This window comes from Myotis yumanensis, unplaced genomic scaffold (assembly GCF_028538775.1).
Source record: "Myotis yumanensis isolate MYYU_CA2020_CCGP unplaced genomic scaffold, mMyoYum1.0.hap1 SCAF_2, whole genome shotgun sequence".
NCBI lineage: Eukaryota > Metazoa > Chordata > Mammalia > Chiroptera > Vespertilionidae > Myotis > Myotis yumanensis.
In genome coordinates, this window is record NW_027223753.1 from 98,806,384 (window position 1) to 98,825,504 (window position 19,121).

Consider the following 19,121-nt stretch of genomic DNA (forward strand, 5'->3'; position numbering starts at 1 on the left):
CCACCCCGGAGCAACACCCCACCAAATCACAGCCAATGCTGCCAAGAACCAATGGCGTAAAATGGGGCCCACAGTACAGCCCGAAAATGGTCGCTGTGGGTGCCAGGTAATGACGTCATGTAGCAACGCCTGGCTTTCTCTCCTTAGCAATTAGCCTCCTTAGAGTTTCTTCAGCCCAGGAACCTGACTTGCTTTATAGCTAGGTGCAAACATTTCATACTTTAACCAAATGTCTGTGAAGCGTTTTCACTTGCCTCATCTCATTTGATCCTCACAGAAGTCCTGGAGTAGGTAGATAGGAGACTCGATGGAATCCTTTATCTTTTCATTAGCAAGAAAACCGAGATTTAGAAAGCTTAGAAACTTGACCTGACTGAAAAGAAGTAAGAAATGGTGGACCTTGAAAATGACTTCAGATTTTCTCACTGTGCAGAATATAGTCAAACACTGCTGCAGTTAAATATTTTACCCTTTATTCTCCCTGCATGATCTATAATAATAATCTGTTTCGTGTTGATATTTACTGCTGTGTTGCTGACAATTACCTGAAAGAGAAGTTGGGGTGCTTCACTGGGCTGGAAAAAGTTTAGCTAAATCAGAAAGCAGGTCTAATTAAGCAAGTTTATTCTATACATATAAAAGGCTAAGTTGACTCGCACATGCTCAATACATATAAAGCTCTCACTGGTGCCAATCACATGAGTGTGTTTAGATCTGTCATTGTCGATCATAAATTTGGTTGTCACTTCTATTAAAGAGAAAGGACGAATAGCGACATTAAAATATTTCTTCTAGTTAATTTCCTTTCAGTGTGCACAAATCCGTGCACTGGGACACTAGTATTGTAATAAGTATATATGGTAGGTACTGAAAATATCGGGGGAGCACTTTGTGAAGTATTTGACTGTCCACTATGCTGAACAGCTGAAACTAATACAAAATAATATTGAATGTGAACTGTAATTAAAAATAAAATTTTTAATTTTTTTGTTTTGATTTTTTAATCCTCACCTGAGGATTTTTCCATTAATTTTTGTTTTGTTTTTTAGAGAGAGTGGAAGAGAGAGGGAAAGACAGAGAGAAACATATATCTGAGAGAAACACAGCGACTGGTTGCCTCCTGCATGAGCCCTAACCAGCAGGGCCCAGGCCAGGGAGGAGCCTGTAACCAAGATATGTGCCTTTGACCGGAATTGCACCTGGGACCCTTTGGTCTGCAGGCTGACGCTCTATCCACTGAGCCAAACCGGCTAGGGTTAAAAATAAAATTTAAAAAATATATATCACCAGGAAAAAAATTAAAAGTCAATCTTTCTTTGCTTTGAGCTGATTTATATCAAACTTAATATAGTAATTTTAGCTACTTCTTTCCAGAAATCTTGAATATTTTGTTTGGTACTTATATATTTCCCGTAAAGATGTGGGAATTCACTAGAAGTGGTGTTTATTGGGCAAATGAAATCATTTAAAACTTGAGACAAAATAAATTAACAAAGGAACTTTGTTGAAAAGGTTAGAAACGTGTGTGTGTGTGTGTGTGTGTGTGTGTGTGTGTGTGTTGGCGGGGGGGGGGGGGTAATGGGGAGGGGGCAGGCAGAGCTGTGGGCCATACCTAGGCATGTGGACTTTATTTAAAGGGCAGATGGAGCATCAGAAGTTTACATGGTTTCTTTTGTGGAAACAAAACTGTTGGAAGAGCAGAAGGGAAAGAGAATATGTCAGAAAAGCTTTTAAAGGTGCTCTAATGATTAATGAGACTCTGTTCCAGGGCAAGGGCAGTGGTAATGAACAAGAAGGGAAAGATTTAGAAGAAGCTAAAGTAATAGAATCAAGAGTACATGATTGTTGTTTAAATGTAGAGTGTGAGGGAGCAGGTAGAGTTGATGTAAATGCCAAAGCAGGGTTGGGAGAGAGAGGAGCTATAAATACTGTGTGGGTGTGGGAGCTGTCATGTAATAGGTGAAGCTGTGGGCGTTGGAGAAACCTAGAACTCCATGCCTGCTTGTTCATGATTGAGAGCAGGAATGCGAGTGAGGATGGGTGCAGGGTCTGGTGCTGTGGAATCCAGGGAAAGAGGAATGCCCAGAATGAGGAGCCCCACATTGTCACCTGCTGCCACAGGGACACACCTTACTAGGAGAATGGATCTGGCCATTGGGAGAGGAGGTCGCTGATGACCTTTCTGGAGAGGAGCTAACAGTGCTTATTGTTCAGTCATCCAAACACTGCCTTAGGAAACTAAAGCAAGGTTAGGTGAGAGAGAGAGTTTACTGACAGAGTTGATCAATATGCCTTCTTCATTCAGGTAATAATATTAATTTCACTCTAAGAAAATAGTCCTTTCAGCTAAATCATGTTTGCCAAATGGGCCTTAATATGAGACTCACCTGGGGTACTTGTTAAGATCCTGTGGGTCTGGAACCTGTGAACCTTTACTGGTTTGTACAGGCACTCCACCTGACTTTTATGATCAGGGGTATTTGTGTTCCTCTAAGCTAGGTGAGCTAGCCATACAGGCAGACCTGGGAGATTTTATGGGTTTAGTTCTAGACCACTGCAATAAAATGAGTAACACAGTAAGCAAGTCATAATCAGGAGAATATGGTGTCCTGGAAACTGAGTTAAGAGTGTGTTTCATGGTGGGCAGGAGAAGTAGCTGATCAGAGGTCAAGTGAACTAGGACCTGACCACGGGGTTTTCAATGTGAAGGTGATAGGTGACTCCGGCAAAAACCTTTTCAGTGGAGTGGTAGAGACAAAAACTTGATTAGAAATAGTTGGATTTGGAGACAGAGTATATAACAACTCTTTCAAAAAATTTGCTCCAAAATGGGCAAGGAATGAATTGGAAGCTAGAGGGGGAGAGTGGTTGTTTGTGTGTAATGTGGGTTGGTTTTTATGTTGGAAGAAATCATAGCAGATTGGACTACTGAGAGGAATGGTCTGATAGAGGAGAATAATTGGTCTGGGGGCAAGAGTAGAGATTTGCAGGTGTGAGTCCTCATGTATGCATGAGGGAGAGATCTCTTGCCTCGGTGGAAATGGTGGTGGGGAGTGGGAGTGTGGACTGTTTCCCACAGTAACAGGAGAAGGAGAATACATGGGTTCAGGTGCAGATAAATGGATAGATGTGGTGGCGGGAAAGTCTTATTGGATTATTTCTGTTTGTCTCCGAAAAATAGGTAGCATAGTTCCTGAGATGCATGAGCTTGGAAGAGCAGGTGTCAGAAATTTGAGGAAAAATGAGAAATTTAATAGTCAACCTAGGACAGTGGGCAAGTGGATAGACTAGGGAAGTATCATATGATTGTTGAGCATCAGTAATAGCCCCTTTGAGGTTTGGTGATCATAATTAAAGTGAGACCAGTCAGCATGGTTATGTGTTTCTTTAGCCACATCCAACTGCACAGATGCAAGAATGAAAAAAAGGCAAAAAGTTAAATTTTATGAGGGTTGGAGTTCTGCCAGTCAGGTGTGACATGCAAGAGAGGAATAGTGGTTGAAGGTGTAAGAAAGGAAGTGCTTAAAATGAAGGACTGTGGAATTTCAACTGGATAAGAAAGAAGTGAAAGCATAATGGTAGCGAAGGTAGGTAATAGGATCAATATGGTTTGTAGGTTTGGTGCGGTCAGTGGTTTATAGGAGTCAGGAAAGTAGGAGGTGAGCTGGAAAGGGGTTGTTGGCTCGGGATGGGATGCTCGAAATTTCATTGGGACAGGAAGTTGTGTTTGGCAATGATAAGGACAAGGGTCTGAACTTGGAAGTGACTGAAGCAAGGTAGACAGATCATGAAACTGAAAGAATTTGTTAATAGTGACAGTAAACCAGGACCTAAAATCCTCATGGAATGGGGCTAGTGACCTGAGGGTCAGTAAACAATTGCTAGTGGGGTAATAGTTGGAATAGTCTGATCCTGAGGATTTTTAGAGAGGAGAGAAAGAAAGTAGTCTGGGGACGGTGGCAAGGTACAAGGAATACACCTACCCTATCACTACATGCAGCGGTCAAGGGTGTGGAGAAAACAGTTATTGCTTCCAAAGCAGTGTTCTCAGGGAAAGCCAGATTTCATTAGAGCAAGAAGGAAAGTGAGCATTCAGGGAAGACTTCAGGATTGGGGAAAATAGAAGAGAACAGAGCTGAGAATGTTGAGTTTCATATGGGGATTACAGTGTGGGAATGAGGGGTTCCCTAGTAGTTTGAGACTTTTCATAAGTGATGTAAACAGATAAAGGACACAGTGCAATTGTCTTGGAGGCTAAAGGCAGATAGTAGTGGCAGAACAGTAAGTGATATGAGGAGGTAGGCCTTGCTTCTCTCCTGCAAGTAGAAGCCTGGGAGGGGCTGGTTTTCTTTCAAGTGTGTGGAGTAGGGGCTCAATATCTTAGATATCTTTTAAACTTTTTCCCATTAATTTTTAAACTTACAGATCATTAGTGATTATCAGCACTTTAGATGGGCGAATTGCTGCCTTGGATCCAGAGAATCATGGTAAAAAGCAATGGGATTTGGACGTGGGATCTGGCTCCTTGGTTTCATCCAGCCTTAGCAAACCAGAGGTAAGAATTTTCATTTAACAGAAACACTCAGTTGTAATGAGCAATTGCTGATATTAATACTATTTATTTGCTTTTAGAATTGGGGCTCAGGGCCCCATTGCTTAGGTGTGAGGCCTGTATGCCTCTTACTATGTCCCCTTGGGGCAATTACTTTTTTGTTCCTCAGTTCCCCTGTTGTAATGAGGTAGATGATATTGATCACCTACTTCTTAGGGTTGTTTTGGACATTAAATGAATTAGTCATATAAATGAATAACTAAGGATACTATCTGCTATATCAGTATAGCTCATTATTTGAGCTGGAACATGCTCATTTGTTATTCTCACATAGTCCCTAAATAATAAAATAAATATAAGTAACTTAACTGTGCTTTAATAGTTAGAAATACTAGGGTGGAACAAAAGTAGGTTTACAGTTGTAAGTATGCAAAACAGTTTCTTCTTCTTTTTTTTTAAACATCGGTGTATATTGATTGGTTGCCTCTCACGTGTGCCCTCATCAGGAGATTGAACCTGCAGTCCAGGTGGGTGCCCTTGACTGGGAATCGAACCCAAGACCCTTCAGTGCATGGGCTGACGCTCTAACCACTTAGACACATTGGCCAGGGCCAGAGTTTATTCTTGTACTATTATTTATTAACTAGAGGACCGGTGCACAAAAATTTGTGCACTTGCGGGGGGGGGGGCGGGGAAGGGGGGTCCCCCAGCCCGGCCTGTGCCCTCTCGCAGTTTGGGACCCCTTGGGAGATAACGACCTGCTGGCTTAGGCCTGCTCCCAGGTGGCAGAGGGCACGCCCAATCCCTAGGTGCAGCCCCTGGTCAGGCTCAGAGCAGGGCCGATTGGGGAGTTGGGGCGCCGCCCCCTGTCATGCACAGAGCAGGGCGGATCGGGAGGTTGCGATGCCACCCTCAGTCACGCTCAGGGTAGGGCCGATTGGGGGGTTGGGGCACTGCCCCCTGTCACACTCAAGGCAGGGTCAATGGGGAGGTTGTGGCGCCACCCCCTGTCACGCACAGAGCAGGGCCGATCAGGGGGTTGGGGCGCTGCCCCCTGTCACTCACATAGCAGGGCCCATCAGGGGGGTTGGGGCTCCATACCCTGTCACACACAGAGCAGGGTCGATCAGGGGGTTGGGGAACTCCCCCCTGTCACGCACAGAGCAGGGCAGATCAGGGGGTTGAGGAGCTCCCCCCTGTCACTCACAGAGTAGGGCCGATAGGGGAGCTGGGGCACCGCCCCCTGTCACACACAGAGCAGGGCGGATCAAGGGGTTGGGGCGCTGCACCCTGTCACACTCAGGGAAGGGCCAATGGGGAGGTTATGGCTCTATCCTGTCACACACAGAGCAAGGCCCATGGAGGGGGGTTGGGCCACCACCCTCTATCACCCACAGAGCAGGGCCGATCAGGGGGTTGGGGCGCCGCCACTGTCACACTCAGGGCAGGGCCGATGGAGAGGTTATGGCTCTACCCTGTCACACACAGAGCAGGGCCGATCAGGGGGTTGGGGCGCCACACCCTGTCAAACACAGAGCCGCAGGGCAATCAGGGGATTGGGGAACTCCCCCCTATCAGGCACAGATCAGAGCTGATCAGGGGGTTGGGGCTCCGCACCCTGTCACGAACAGAGCAGGGCAGATAGGGAGGTTTTGGCCCCACCCCCTGTCATACACAGAGCCACACGGCGATCAGGGGATTGGGGAGCTCCCCCCTATCAGGCACAGAGCAGGTCTGATCAGGGGGTTGGGGCGCCTTCCCCTGTCACGAACAGAGCAGGGGAGATAGGGAGGTTGTGGCCCCGCCCCCTGTCACACACAGAGCCACAGGGCGATCAGGGGATTGGGGAGCTCCCCCCTATCAGGCACAGAGCAGGGCTGATCAGGGGGTTTGGGCACTGCCCCCTGTCACGCTGATCCCAGTGCCAGGAGCCTCGCTGCTCCGCTGATCCCGGTGCTGGGAGGCATATTACCCTTTTACTATATAGGATAGAGGCCTGGTGCATGGGTGGGGGCGGGCTGGTTTGCCCTGAAGGGTGTCCTGGATCAGGGTGGGGGTCCCCACTGGGGTGCCTGGCCAGTCTGGGTGAGGGGCTGAGGGCTGTTTTCCGGAAGTGGATGACTGAAGCTCCCAACCACTCCTTTTTTTCTTTTTTTTTTTATTATTCTGGGACAGCTTTAGCTCTGAGGCCTCGCTGCTGAAAACATCGATACAATGTTGCGGTCCGGCTGGCTGAAGCCCGGCTGAATGAAAGCTGGTTTCTGGGGTTTTGTTTAGCTTCTTATTTGCAACATAGTACATAGTTGCTTAGAGTTGCAGCTGAGAGGCCGGCAGCGGCAGGCGGGGAACGTTGGAGTTCGCCGTCACTGGAGCAAGCAAGCCTCCCTGTTCGCTTCAGTGCATGGCTGCCAGCCGCCATCTTGGCTGACAGTTAATTTGCATAAGGATATGCTGATTAGCCAATGGGAAGGGTAGCAGTCGTACGCTAATTACCATGTTTCTCTTTTATTAGTGTAGAAGATTATTGCATTATTTTCTATCTGAACAACTGTAAACCTACTTTTGCCTCACCCTGTACATACTGCAAAACCTCATAAGTGATTCTGTACATTTTCCCTCCAGTGTGCATCCTTATTGTAAGCATAATTCATCTGAAATTTTCTTGGAATGTAATTTTAGACAAATTTGGTTATTTGCAAAAAGAGACCTGCTTCCAGAACTACTCTGCCACGTGACTCTAAGACTTGGGTAGGTGGCTTAGCCCCTCAGAGTGTTAGTGTCCTCATCATGAAATTTAGGACATTGCCTGCCTTGAGGAGGTTAGGGGAATGCATAAATGAGGCAAGTATTTTCTCATGTTTAGTCTTGACTCTGATGGATTAGTCTCTCTTTTCTGGAGCTTTATTCTCCTGTTTAAATTATTTAAAACTAGAGGCCTGGTGCACAAAATTTGTGCATGGGAGGGGTGTCCCTTAGCCTGGCCTGCACCCTATCCAATCTGGGACCCCTCAGGGGATGTCCGACTGCTGGTTTAGGCCCAATCAAGATCAGGCCTAAACCGTCAGTTGGACATCCCTCTCACAATCCAGGACCACTGGCTCCTAACTGCTCGCCTGCCTGCTTGCCCCTAACCGCTTCTGCCTGCCAGCCTGATCATTCCCAACTGCCCTCCCCTGCTGGCCCGATTGCCCACAACTGCCCTCCCCTGCTATGACCTGCCTCCTCCGCACAAGGCAGTGGAGACGCTGGGACCGGCCTCCTCCACGCCATGTGGAGCCATGGGACCCCTAGGCCTCACCACACAGAGCTGCTTCCTGGCCCCACTTCTGCTGTGCACATGGCTACCTTGTGACGGCCATCTTGTGATGACATCGCTCGCGAGGGCACAAGGACCACCTAGGCCCGTGGTTGGCAAACTGCGGCTCGCAAGCCACATGCGGCTCTTTGGCCCCTTGAGTGTGGCTCTTCCTAAGCCTTAGGAGTACCCTAATTAAGTTAATAACAATGTACCTACCTATATAGTTTAAGTTTAAAAAATTTGGCTCTCAAAAGAAATTTCAATCGTTGTACTGTTGATATTTGGCTCTGTTGACTAATGAGTTTGCCGACCACTGGTCTAGGGCAATGTAATAACCATTTTGACAAGTGTGACATGATATCTCACTATGGTTTTGATTTGCATTTTATGATGATTAGTGATGTTGGGCATCTTTTCATATACCTGTTGACCCTGTGTATGTCTTCTTTGTAGAAATGTCTCTTCATGTCTCCTGCCTACTTTTTGATCAAATTGTGTATTTTTTATTGAATTGTATGAGTTTCTTATATATTTTGGATATCACCCCCTTATTGGATATATAGGATGTCCCAAAAAATGTATACACACACTTTGAATAATTAAATACATCTCATTTAAAAAATTGGTCTATCAGCTATTAAAGTATATATACATTTTTTGGGACACCCTGTAGTATTTGAAAATATATTCTCCCATTCACTAGGTTGTCTTTTTGTTATGTTGATCATTTTCTTGGCTCTGCAGAAAGCTTTTTAGTTTGATGAAGTCCCATTTGTCTATTCTTACTTTTGTTTCCCCAATTTCAAGTAGTTTATTACCTATGTTTTATTCTAGGAGTTTTGTGATTTTAGGGCTTACATTTAAGTCTTTAATCTATTTTGAGTTTATTTTTGTGTATGGTGTAAGACAAGCATGTCAAACTCCCGGCCTGTGGGCTGCATGTGGCCCACAACGGATATATTTGTGGCCCAGCCAATATAACTTAATTTTTACAATATCCTGTTATACATAATTATTAATAACTAGAATTACAACATTCGCTAATGACTGATTACTATAATCATGTTGTATTCATTTCCCCAATGCACAGGCATACCATGTCTCTTCACTAATCCTAGCAGTGAATATTTTAGCAAAAGGCTCACTGGCTACCTTACATGCAGGAGAAGAATCCCAAGACCTCTTTGTATTGTCGAGACTTAAACTTTCTACCTCACAGAAAAGAAAAAAGAAAATCTAAAGTTATTTAACCATTTGTGATAGCATGATGGGTTTACTACATTTTACTGGTGCCCTGAGTTTGTGGAAGCATTTCTTGAGACTGTGTTTACTGTATAGACATGTTGATGACAACAGCGTTGTTCCAGCAGTATAATATAACCTGATGTACTGTACAGGTTCAGTAGTGTGATCCTTACAGGGATTTTCCTGAGGTGGGTGTTGTGGGTCTCATTTTGTAGAAGAGGAAACAGGAGTGTGGAGAAATTAATTGCTTGGAGTCGCAAACAGATTAGGTGATGAAACTGGGATTGAACGTAGGCTTACCCAACTGCATCCCATTCTGCCTGCTCTGGAGCCTTTTCCCTGTCTTGTCTGTACCTCCTTGCATAAGCTTAGGCTGTTCATCTTGTACAGCGGATCTCAAACTTTATGGTTTCCCTTTACATTCTTAGAAATCATCGAGAGGTCCAAAGAGCTTTTCATCCCCCAGATTATATCTGTCTATACTTAAACCATCTTAAAAATTAAAACATAAATTTTAAAAAGACTTACTTATTAATTCATTAAAAAGACTGTGGGCCCATTGTATGACAGCATAAACAGCATATTTTTATGAAAAAAACTATATTTTCCAATACAAAAAATTTAATGAAAAAAGTGGTGCTTTGTTTTACATTTTTGCAAATCAGTTTAATTTTTGGTTTAGCAGAAGAAAATTGGATTTTTGTGTCTGCTTCTGCATTTACTGTGTTGCATTGTTGTTTTGGTTGAACTATATTGCTGGGGTCCAACCCGAGCAGGTCCAGGGGTCCCCAAAGGTGTGGACGGAGTCGGCGAAGAAGGAATGGCACGGGGTCAGCGTTCAGTTGATCAGCATAGCGAGGTTCTCCCTCCAGGATCTCAAGCCAGGAACTCCAGCCAAGTTCTGGTCAGGATCTCCAGCGAAGTTCTGGTTAGGATCTCCAACGAAGTTCTGGTCAGGACCTCCAGCGAAGTTCTGCCCAGGATCTCCAGCCAAGTTCTGGTCAGGATCTCCAACCAAGTTCTGTAGCCAGGTTCTGGTTCTCCAGCCAGGTTCGCTTGCCAGGTTCGATCCAGGTTCTGTCTAGGTTCTCCAGCCAAGTTCTGTAGCCAGGTTCTGTCCAGGATCTTTTGCCATGTTCTCTCCCTAGGTTCTCTCTCTAGGTTCTGTGTCTAGGTTCTGTCTAGGATCTCCAGCCAAGTCCTGTCTCTAGGTTCTGTCTCTAGTTTCTGTCTCTAGGTTCTTCTGTCTCTAGGTTCTCTCTAGGATCTCCAGCCAAGTCCTGTCTCTTGGTTCTCTCTCTAGGTTCTCTGTCTTGTTGTCTTGTTACATCTGTATTTATACCAGTTGATTTTAATCCTGTCAATTTCTATTGCAAAGGTTAGGGCGTTTCTTATCTCCATTCCAGGGAGTAAAGATTATGTAGCTTAAGGGTGATTGTTTGTAGTTAAAGTGATTAACTACCCGCCTGGCACTTAGTTAAGAGGTTTTATCCCCTCCTTAACTTCAGGGAAAAATCCCTACCTGGGAAAACAACCTTTCTCGGAGAGGTGACTTTGGTTAAAACACATAGTGCTAAAGGGAGCAAACATATTAAGAACAGTATGCCATATACGCCAGGTCCCTTGAAACATATGCTGTGCAGATGTTTCTTCTCTGCAGCGACTGTGTCAAGCAGCAAGGATGGATCGGCTCCCGGCACTATATGAGGAAGAAAATCCAGACACATCCTATATATTAAAAGGCTAATATGCAAATTGTCCCCTCTACCAGGAGTTTGACTGGAAGTTCGGCCAGGGGATGGGGATTGTGGCCAATCACCCACGGCCCCTCCCCCCAGCCACCCCCACCTCCGAGAGGCCCCCCTCCCATCAGGGGCGGGGCCGGCCAGACCCTACCTGTGCATGAATTTCAGGCACTGGGCCTCTAGTAAATATACACTGAGTGGCCAGGTTTTTATGACCACCTGACATTTGTAGGCAAATTAGCTGTACACTGCATTGTATGGGATATGGAAGCCGAAGGCCTGTTCAAACACCTTTGCTGTCTGCAGTTACCAAGATAAAACATCTCCAATTCGCATAGGAACACAAGGATTGGACAGTCGAGCATTGGAAAAAAGTCATCTGGTCCAATGAATCACGTTTCCAATAGCATCATCAGATGGTAGAGTGAGAATTTGGCAGAAACAGCATGAAAGCATGCACCCCACATGCATGAGTACAACCCTTCAAGCTGGTGGGGTAGTGTTATGGTTTGGGTCATGTTTTCCTGGCATGATTTGGGCCCTTTAATTCGTGTGGAACAACGTCTGAATAGCACAACATACCTAAGTATTGTTGCTGATCAAGTTCATCCTATCATGTTGATGGCGTATCCCAATGGAGATGGCTTCTTCCAACAAGACAATGCGCCATGCCACGGTGCTCATATTGTGCAGGAGTGGTTTCAAGAGCATGAGGGAGACTTTACCTTGCTTAGGTGGCCCCCACAATCACCAGATCTCAATCCAATTGAGCATTTGTGGGACGAAGTTAAAAGAGCCATCAGGCAACTGGTTCCACAACCATCAATCTCACAGAACTGGACAGTGCTATTCAGCAGGCATGATGTCAGATTCCTTGCATCACCTTTCAACATCTCGTGGAGTCAATGTCAAGAAGAATTGCCACAGTATTGAAGGCAAAAGGTGGCCCAACGAAGCACTGATGGGGTGGTCATAATAATCTGGCCACTCAGTTTATATATATATCCCACATTCAAAGGCTGTTAAATCGTGTTGTTTACCCATATCTTCAGAAAAAAATCACTTCTGTCATGGTAAACAACCTGCCTCCCTATTGATAATGGTCTGGCCCTCTAGCAACTTCAGCGTGAAATTATAGCTAATTTGCCTACAATCATCAGGTGGTCATAATAATCTGACCACTGAGAGTGTGTGTGTGTGTGTATGTGTGTATACACTAGAGGCCTGGTGCATGAATTTGTGCACGGGGGGTGGGTCCCCTCAGCCCAGCCTGCATCCTCTCCAATATGGGACCCCTTGGAGGATGTCTGACTGCTGGTTTAGGCCCGATCCCTGGGATAGGACATCCGCAGTTGGACATCCCTCTTCCAATCCTGGACTGCTGGCTCCTAATTGCTCACCTGCCTGCCTGCCTGGTTGCCCCTAACTGCCCCCCCCCCCCACCGGCCTTATCGCCCCTCACTGCCTCTGTGTTCCGGCCTGATCGCCCTTAACTGCCCCCCCTGCTGGCCTGGTTGTCCCTAACTGCCCCCCTGCTGCTGGCCAGGTTGCCCCCAACTGCCCCCTTGCTGCTAGCCTGGTTGCTCTTAACTGCTCCCCCCCCCCCCCCCCCCCGCCCTGGTTGCCCCACGCAGCCTGCTGTTCAGTCATTTGGTTGTCCCTCACTAACCCCCCTGCCGGCCTGGTCGTAGGAAGCCATCTTGTGAGGGTGTGAGGGTTAATTTGCATATTGACTCTTTATTATATAGGAGGATGTAGGAGTTGGAAAAGGAAGGCGTATTTTTAGTACCCTTTTCAGATGATTTTGGTCATTTTTTTGATACTATATAAAAATAAGTGAAAGTTTCTTAAAGGTTAGTTGCACTATGGAATCTCATTTTGTACTCTGTTGCATTAACATCCTTTGGTCTGTCTTGCTTTTTCCTCTTGCATGGTTTTCTACCATCATTTGGAAAATATTGATGGAATTACAAAGATCTTTTGAATATTGAAATATTTCCTCATAGAATATTTTAAAAAGCAGATTTATTACTCTCACCCCTGATCTCATCAAAAAAATCTTTTAAGTACTGGGAAGCTGTCACGCTCACATTGGTGGATACAGGTTTTCCAAAATTCTAGTTTTTGTTAAAACTTGAATTTTATCACAAATGGTTTTGAAGTGAGACATTCACTTTATTTTTGAGAAAATGTCTGGGAAAAGTCAGTCTCATAACCATAGCTTTTCTCTCCAATGTCCAAGTGAAAATGGAGCTCCATGCTTTCCTCAGATCTGCTTGAGTGTGTGGCCCACACTTTCTCATTAGTCAGCAGAAGAGTGAAATGTGTGTTCAGGTTACAATTTAATGAAATTGCTAACTGTTATTTCTTTGTAAGAACATTGTGAGCTAAACTGTCTTTTGTCTTCGTTTTTTTGCTGTGCGCGCATGGAACACCAGGACTGCTAGTTGGTGCTGGATCAAGCCAGGGCGCCAGCAGTTTACTAGGTGTACCGGGTAATAATAGCAGATTTTGTAATAAAAGAAAACATGATAATTTCAAGAGAAACATCAAAAGTGCTTTATTTAAAGTAATGTCCATCACTAGTTACACATTTCCCCCATCTTTCAGGTAATTTGTGGATACCGTCCCAATAGAAAGAACTTTCCTTGTTTTGAGTCAAACCATTCAGAGACCCAATTTTCCACTTTTTCGTATGTTTTGAAGTGCTGCTCAAAGTGTGTGTGCCATCGATCAGAACAAGTGGTAATCTGAAGGAGCACAGTCTGCTGAATACAGCGGGTGGGTTAATACTTCCCAGGCAAGATCTTTTAACGTGTCTTTAACTGGTTTTGAAGTGTGTGATGGTGCGTCATCATGAAGCAAAATTACTTTGCTGTGTCTTTTGGCACATTCTGGTCATTTCATGATCAAAGCGTGGTTCAAATTGATTATTTGTTGTCGGTAGTGATCAGTATTAACGGTTTCACCTGGTTTTAGAAGCTCATAATATACCACACCTTCCTGATTCCACCAAACACAGAGCATTGTCTTCTTTCCGAAGAGATTTGGCCTTGCAGTCAATGTTGACCTGGAGCAACTCATGATTTTGTGCATATGGGATTCTCAAAATAAAACCACTTTTCATCGCCGGTCACAATTTGATGCAAAAAAGACTTTCTTTCATGCTTTTGAAGCAACATTTTACTGATGACTTTGCGGTTTTCTATTTGTCTTTCGTTCAGTTGATGTGGCACCCATTTTCCTTCCTTTAAAGTCTTTCCCATTGCTTGTAAACGATCAGAAGTTGTTTGCTGAGCAACATTTAATCTTCTGCAAGTTGTTTTTGAGTTTCACACCCATCTTCATCCAATAATGCTTGTGATAGTTGGTCTTCAAACTTTTTCGGTTGACCTGGATGTCTTTGTCTTTCATTTTAAAGTATTTAACCAGCATTCACAAGTATCTTGAGATGGAGCATGTTCACCATAAGCTTCCCAAAGTATTCAGCAGAACTTTTCTTCAAAATAAAGTAATGAATTAAAACTTTCCGCAAATGCTCTTTTTTTGGCACGAAATTCGACATTTTTAAGTGTAAAAATATCTATGATGTTAACACCTTCAGCAGATTTGACATATGAAGTTTTGAAGCTTGTCAATACAACAAAATAGCATACATATCAAATCGCATGTATATCAATATATGTGTAACTCCATCTATTGAAAAAAATCCGCATTATTAACTGGTACACCTAGTAGTCACCATTGCTTTCACTCTGTACAAATGTCACCACAGTGAAAAGGCAAATGACAGCGTATTAAAACTATTTTACCTCTGCATCTCTTAAAGTGTCCACAGACCACACTATAATAATTGCCAACTAGTATATAATCTACACTAATAATAGACAAATATGAAAATTGACCGTACCTTCACAACACCCCAAGCCAATCAGGAGTGAGTATGCAAATTAACCCGACAAAGATGACGGGGCTGTGGGCAGCGTGCATGCATGCAGGCACCAAGTGGCCTGGGGGCAGGGTGACGAAGCAGGCGTTCCACACTGCCCCAGCTGTTCCAGGCCTCTGGGCAACGTGGGAAGGCGGAAAGGTGACTCTGGGCCGGAGCAAAGGCGGAAAGGTGGCTCTGGGCCGGAGCAAAGGCAGAAAGGCGGCTCTGGGCTGGAGGGAAGGCGGAAAGGTGTCTCCGGCCAGAGCGAAGGTGGTACCAGCAGCCAGGGGAAGGAAGGCCCATTCTTGCACGAATCTTTGTGCATTGGGCCTCTAGTAGAAATGATAAAAAAATTTGTAATATTATGAACATGTTAACAGGAGAGGAATGTATTGTGAACTTGAGTCATCTGTTATTCAGCAAGGTGTGTGCTGCTCAGCATCTAGAAGTTGTGTTCAGAAGTTGGACAAAATACCACAAAGAGAGGATCAAAAGCTACTTCGGATGTATAGAGTAATAACTTTCTAAATGCATCTGATAAAATATTTTAGGAAGGTCTCTAAATTTTTGTGAGAAATGGTTAAGGGGTTGACTTTGTCTTTCTGAAGCCCAGCATTTGGTAGGAAAGGGTGGTGTAAGAAGGAGGGCTAGTTGCAGCAGGCAGAAGGAACTGGTGTGGGGATATAAAGGGGCTACCCAGGTGACAATAAGTAGACCCTTGGCTTCATGTGGAGACTTTTGTATTAGAATGTCAGTTCCTCAAGAGTGGTATGAAGATAAAACTGATCAAACTCGAAGATGTATTCTCTGTGCAGTTACTAAATGAGAAGCTGAAGGGTGAAGAATTTTATAGCCTGCAGCATGGTTTCCAGCCCTCAGTGATAGAGGAATTGGTTATGGATTGCTTGCACTTTTGCAGAATTAACAGTCAAAGCAGTGCAGGAACTTTTTAGGCAGGAGTGACTAGAACTCAGGAGCTTGAGTTCCAGTGCGATTCTTCCTCTAACTGGCTTATGACCTGTCTAAATTATTCTTTAATTTCCTCATCTGTAAAATTATAGGATTGGACTAATTCTCTAAAGATTTTTCTAACTTCAGGAATCAGCTGTCATCAAATACAGGAACACCCAAATAAATTATCTAGAGGGATTTTGGAACTTCCCTTTTTAGTACATTTAGGATTCTTTAAAAAGCAAAGTACATACAAATCCATTAGAAATTACCCTTAGGTGCACATCTTACTGCCTCATGGCCTACTCTGTTGTTGTCCATAACCTTTTCTGATCCAAAGGGCATGTGAAAATAGTATATCATGTTACTTTAGAGGTTATTTTGCTTATGTTAATAAAGAGTTCCCAGAGGATGACAGAGATTGACAATTCTATTAAAAACAAGTATTTTACATTATATTTAGAATGAATTGTGTACTGCAGGAAGTTTGAGATGCCTTAGGACACAGATCTGAGTTTCCATTTTTTCCTCTTAAGTAGGTATTTGCAAACTTCCTCAAAAGAATACTGGTATAAACCAAGCTAAAACTGTGTGTGTGTGTGTGTGTGTGTGTGTGTATTAGAATAAATGCTGAACCTAAGGCAGTGATTTTTAACCAGTGTGCCGCAAAAATTTTTTAAGCATGAATACCTGACTATTTAGTTAGAAGCATTGACCTTTTTTCTCTTAGATTGTCAAATAGGAAAATGACAACAGCCAATAGAACAATAGCCATCTGGTGTGAATAAATCAAAATTATATCTATTTTTCTGTCAGATTGGCAAATATATATATATTTTTGGTGTGCTGCAGATTTTAGTAATTAGTTTGTGTGCCTTAAGAGGAAAAGGTTGAAAATTGCTGACCTAAGGTGTACTCTTATTAGCATTTACAGATGTGCCCTAGTTTCTAGGCCTAGTACTTTAGATAGTAGCTAAGAATTTTGTTTTTAATTTTCAGAAGGACCACCTGAGATGAAACCTGATTATCTTTCCTCTGGTAATTTATATGTAGATTCAACCTTCAAAAAGCATTTAGGAGATTTGGCTGTGGCCTTAAATTTTATTTTGTTTGTAACATATCAGCATAGTTTTTCTTTAGGTCTCTGGGTGGCATTTGGACCACACTTGACCAAATCTAAGTAGGTACAATCTCCTTGAACTGTTTACTTCTCTATATCATGGAACACATTCATAAATACAAAGATCTTTCTTATATTTACTTAGAATGCATATTATAATTATGTGTATATAACAAGTTTTTCCTTAGATGAATATCTTTATCTTTTCCTTTATTTAGAGATATATTTGTTTTTCGTTTCAGTTTTCTGTTAAATTGCCTGTCTCCCCTCCCCCCCTCTTAAAAAGAACAAACAACTCTAAGTCTATAGTTAGAGTTTGGGGGTTTGTTTTATTTTAGACTTGTTCCTCCCCAAGGGACACTGCGTTTCTGTTTCAGACAGGTGCAGAAACAGATAACCATGAAGCTGGAGCTCTCCAGCCTCCCCACCCACTCAGACTGCATTCATTAAGGGTGGGGGAGCCTTTGGAAAGAACACACTTTTTATGGTTACTGATTCATGGTTCACAAAAGAGTCCATTTAGTAAACCCTTTTGAGTATTGCTTTATTAAAATAAGTTTTTAAAGATTATCAAATTTATGCCCTGGCCAGTGTGGCTCAGTTGGTTGGGCATCGCCTCATGCACTGAAAGATTACTGGTTTGATTCCCAGTTAGCACACATGCCTGGTTTCAGGCTCAGTCTCTGGGAGGGGCGTGCAGGAGACAGCCGATTGATCTTCTGCTCTCATATTAATGTTTCTCTCTCTCCCTCTCCCTTTGTCTCTCTGTAAAAATCAATAAAAAAATCTTTAAAAAGAATGATTCTCAAACTTATACTGAAAGATGCCAGGTCATTTTACAGTTTTTATTTGTACATTAACTAGCATATATTCAGCCTGGCTATGTTATGTATGTGGTGGTTTATTGTGAAAAGTCAATGTCAGTCATGTAGCAAGCCCATATTTAAATAATTGTTTCAGTTAATTGCTTTTCTTTTAATTATAGGAATGAAGCATTGCTTTGATTCAGTTTTGTTTTATTAATCCTTTAGTGTGGCTGAAAGCAATGCTGTGAACCAAACCAATTTATTCAAGCTATAACCAAGTGAAAAATTGATTTGATCTAATTTTTTAAGAAATTGACTTCTCAAGCACATTACTTTTGTACTTCATGAATGTATATTAGTATAAGTAAAGGCAGAGATAGTTTCTAAAATCTGAATGTGAAAAGTATGCCTAAGAAATTAGTCTGGTAATTTTCCTTGGGGATTTTGTTTTGTAGGTTAAGTATAGGTTAAGGAAAGAAAGAATGAAACAATTATTTACTTGGTATTTCACTGCTCTTGGGCATTAATTAACAATTTTTGAAGATAATAAATACTAAATCACTTAATAGTTTGTTTTTTTCTTCTCCATTTACTTCTATTTCAAATTTACATTTCCATTTAGGCATATCACACAGGGTGACTTCTTGCAGCTAATATTCAGATCTGCTAAAAGCTCTCATAAACCCTTATATTAGATCATCTTCCTTAGTCTTTGAGGTATGATTTCCCAGGAACACTGTTCTTTTAGCAGATAAACCCCCCTTACTCTACCCATCATGGTAATTTAAACGTTTTCAGGGAAATAAAAAAAGTATTTTGTCAACACAATAATGTTGGAACTTTTTTTAAACTCACAAATAGTCAATTCTGGCATCTAGTAGTCTGGTCAGTTGCTCATTTTGATTTATTAAGAGTTACCATTTTATGTTGTATCCATTGTACATCATTTTTGAAGAATTGAAATATACAGAAATATGCCTGTTAATTTTCTTTCATGTTGCTTATTTTTATGATAAAGTACTTTATGATCTGGCAGAACATCTATATTATAATCAAAGGAGAATATTAGGGCTGATAGAGATTTCTGGTAAATCAAAGACTGGTAAAAATTTGATAGATTTGATTTTTTTAAATTGATTTGAGACAGAGAGAGAGAGAAACATTGATTAGAATCATCCATTTGTTGTCCCATGTATTTATGCATTCACTGGTTTATTCTTGTATGTGCCCTGACTGGCAATTGAACCCTCAATCTTGGCGTATCGGGACGATGCTCTAACCAAATGAGCTACCCTGCCAGGGCCTGATATATTGAATTCTTACATTGAATTCATCTTTGTTTAGTTTTGAGTTTTTGTTTTTAAATGGATGTTGTGGATTCAGGGTTCGGAAAGAAATAATCGACATGGCATAGTTAAGCTTTCTATACCTTGAATTTACTTTTGGAGCAGCTATTTGAATTCTACAAGCTTC

At 42.7% G+C, this 19,121-nt stretch overlaps 1 protein-coding gene across 3 annotated transcripts in view; it reads left to right on the plus strand.

The window, feature by feature from the left end:
* The window catches only part of EIF2AK3 (eukaryotic translation initiation factor 2 alpha kinase 3), a 105,230-nt gene that overhangs the window by 13,847 nt on the left and 72,262 nt on the right, over positions 1-19,121 (plus strand). For all 3 annotated transcript variants that reach the window (XM_070405843.1, XM_070405845.1, XM_070405844.1), the window contains exon 2: positions 4,426-4,555. In XM_070405843.1, coding sequence (XP_070261944.1) covers positions 4,426-4,555 — 130 coding nt within the window. The remainder of the gene's footprint in view (positions 1-4,425; positions 4,556-19,121) is intronic.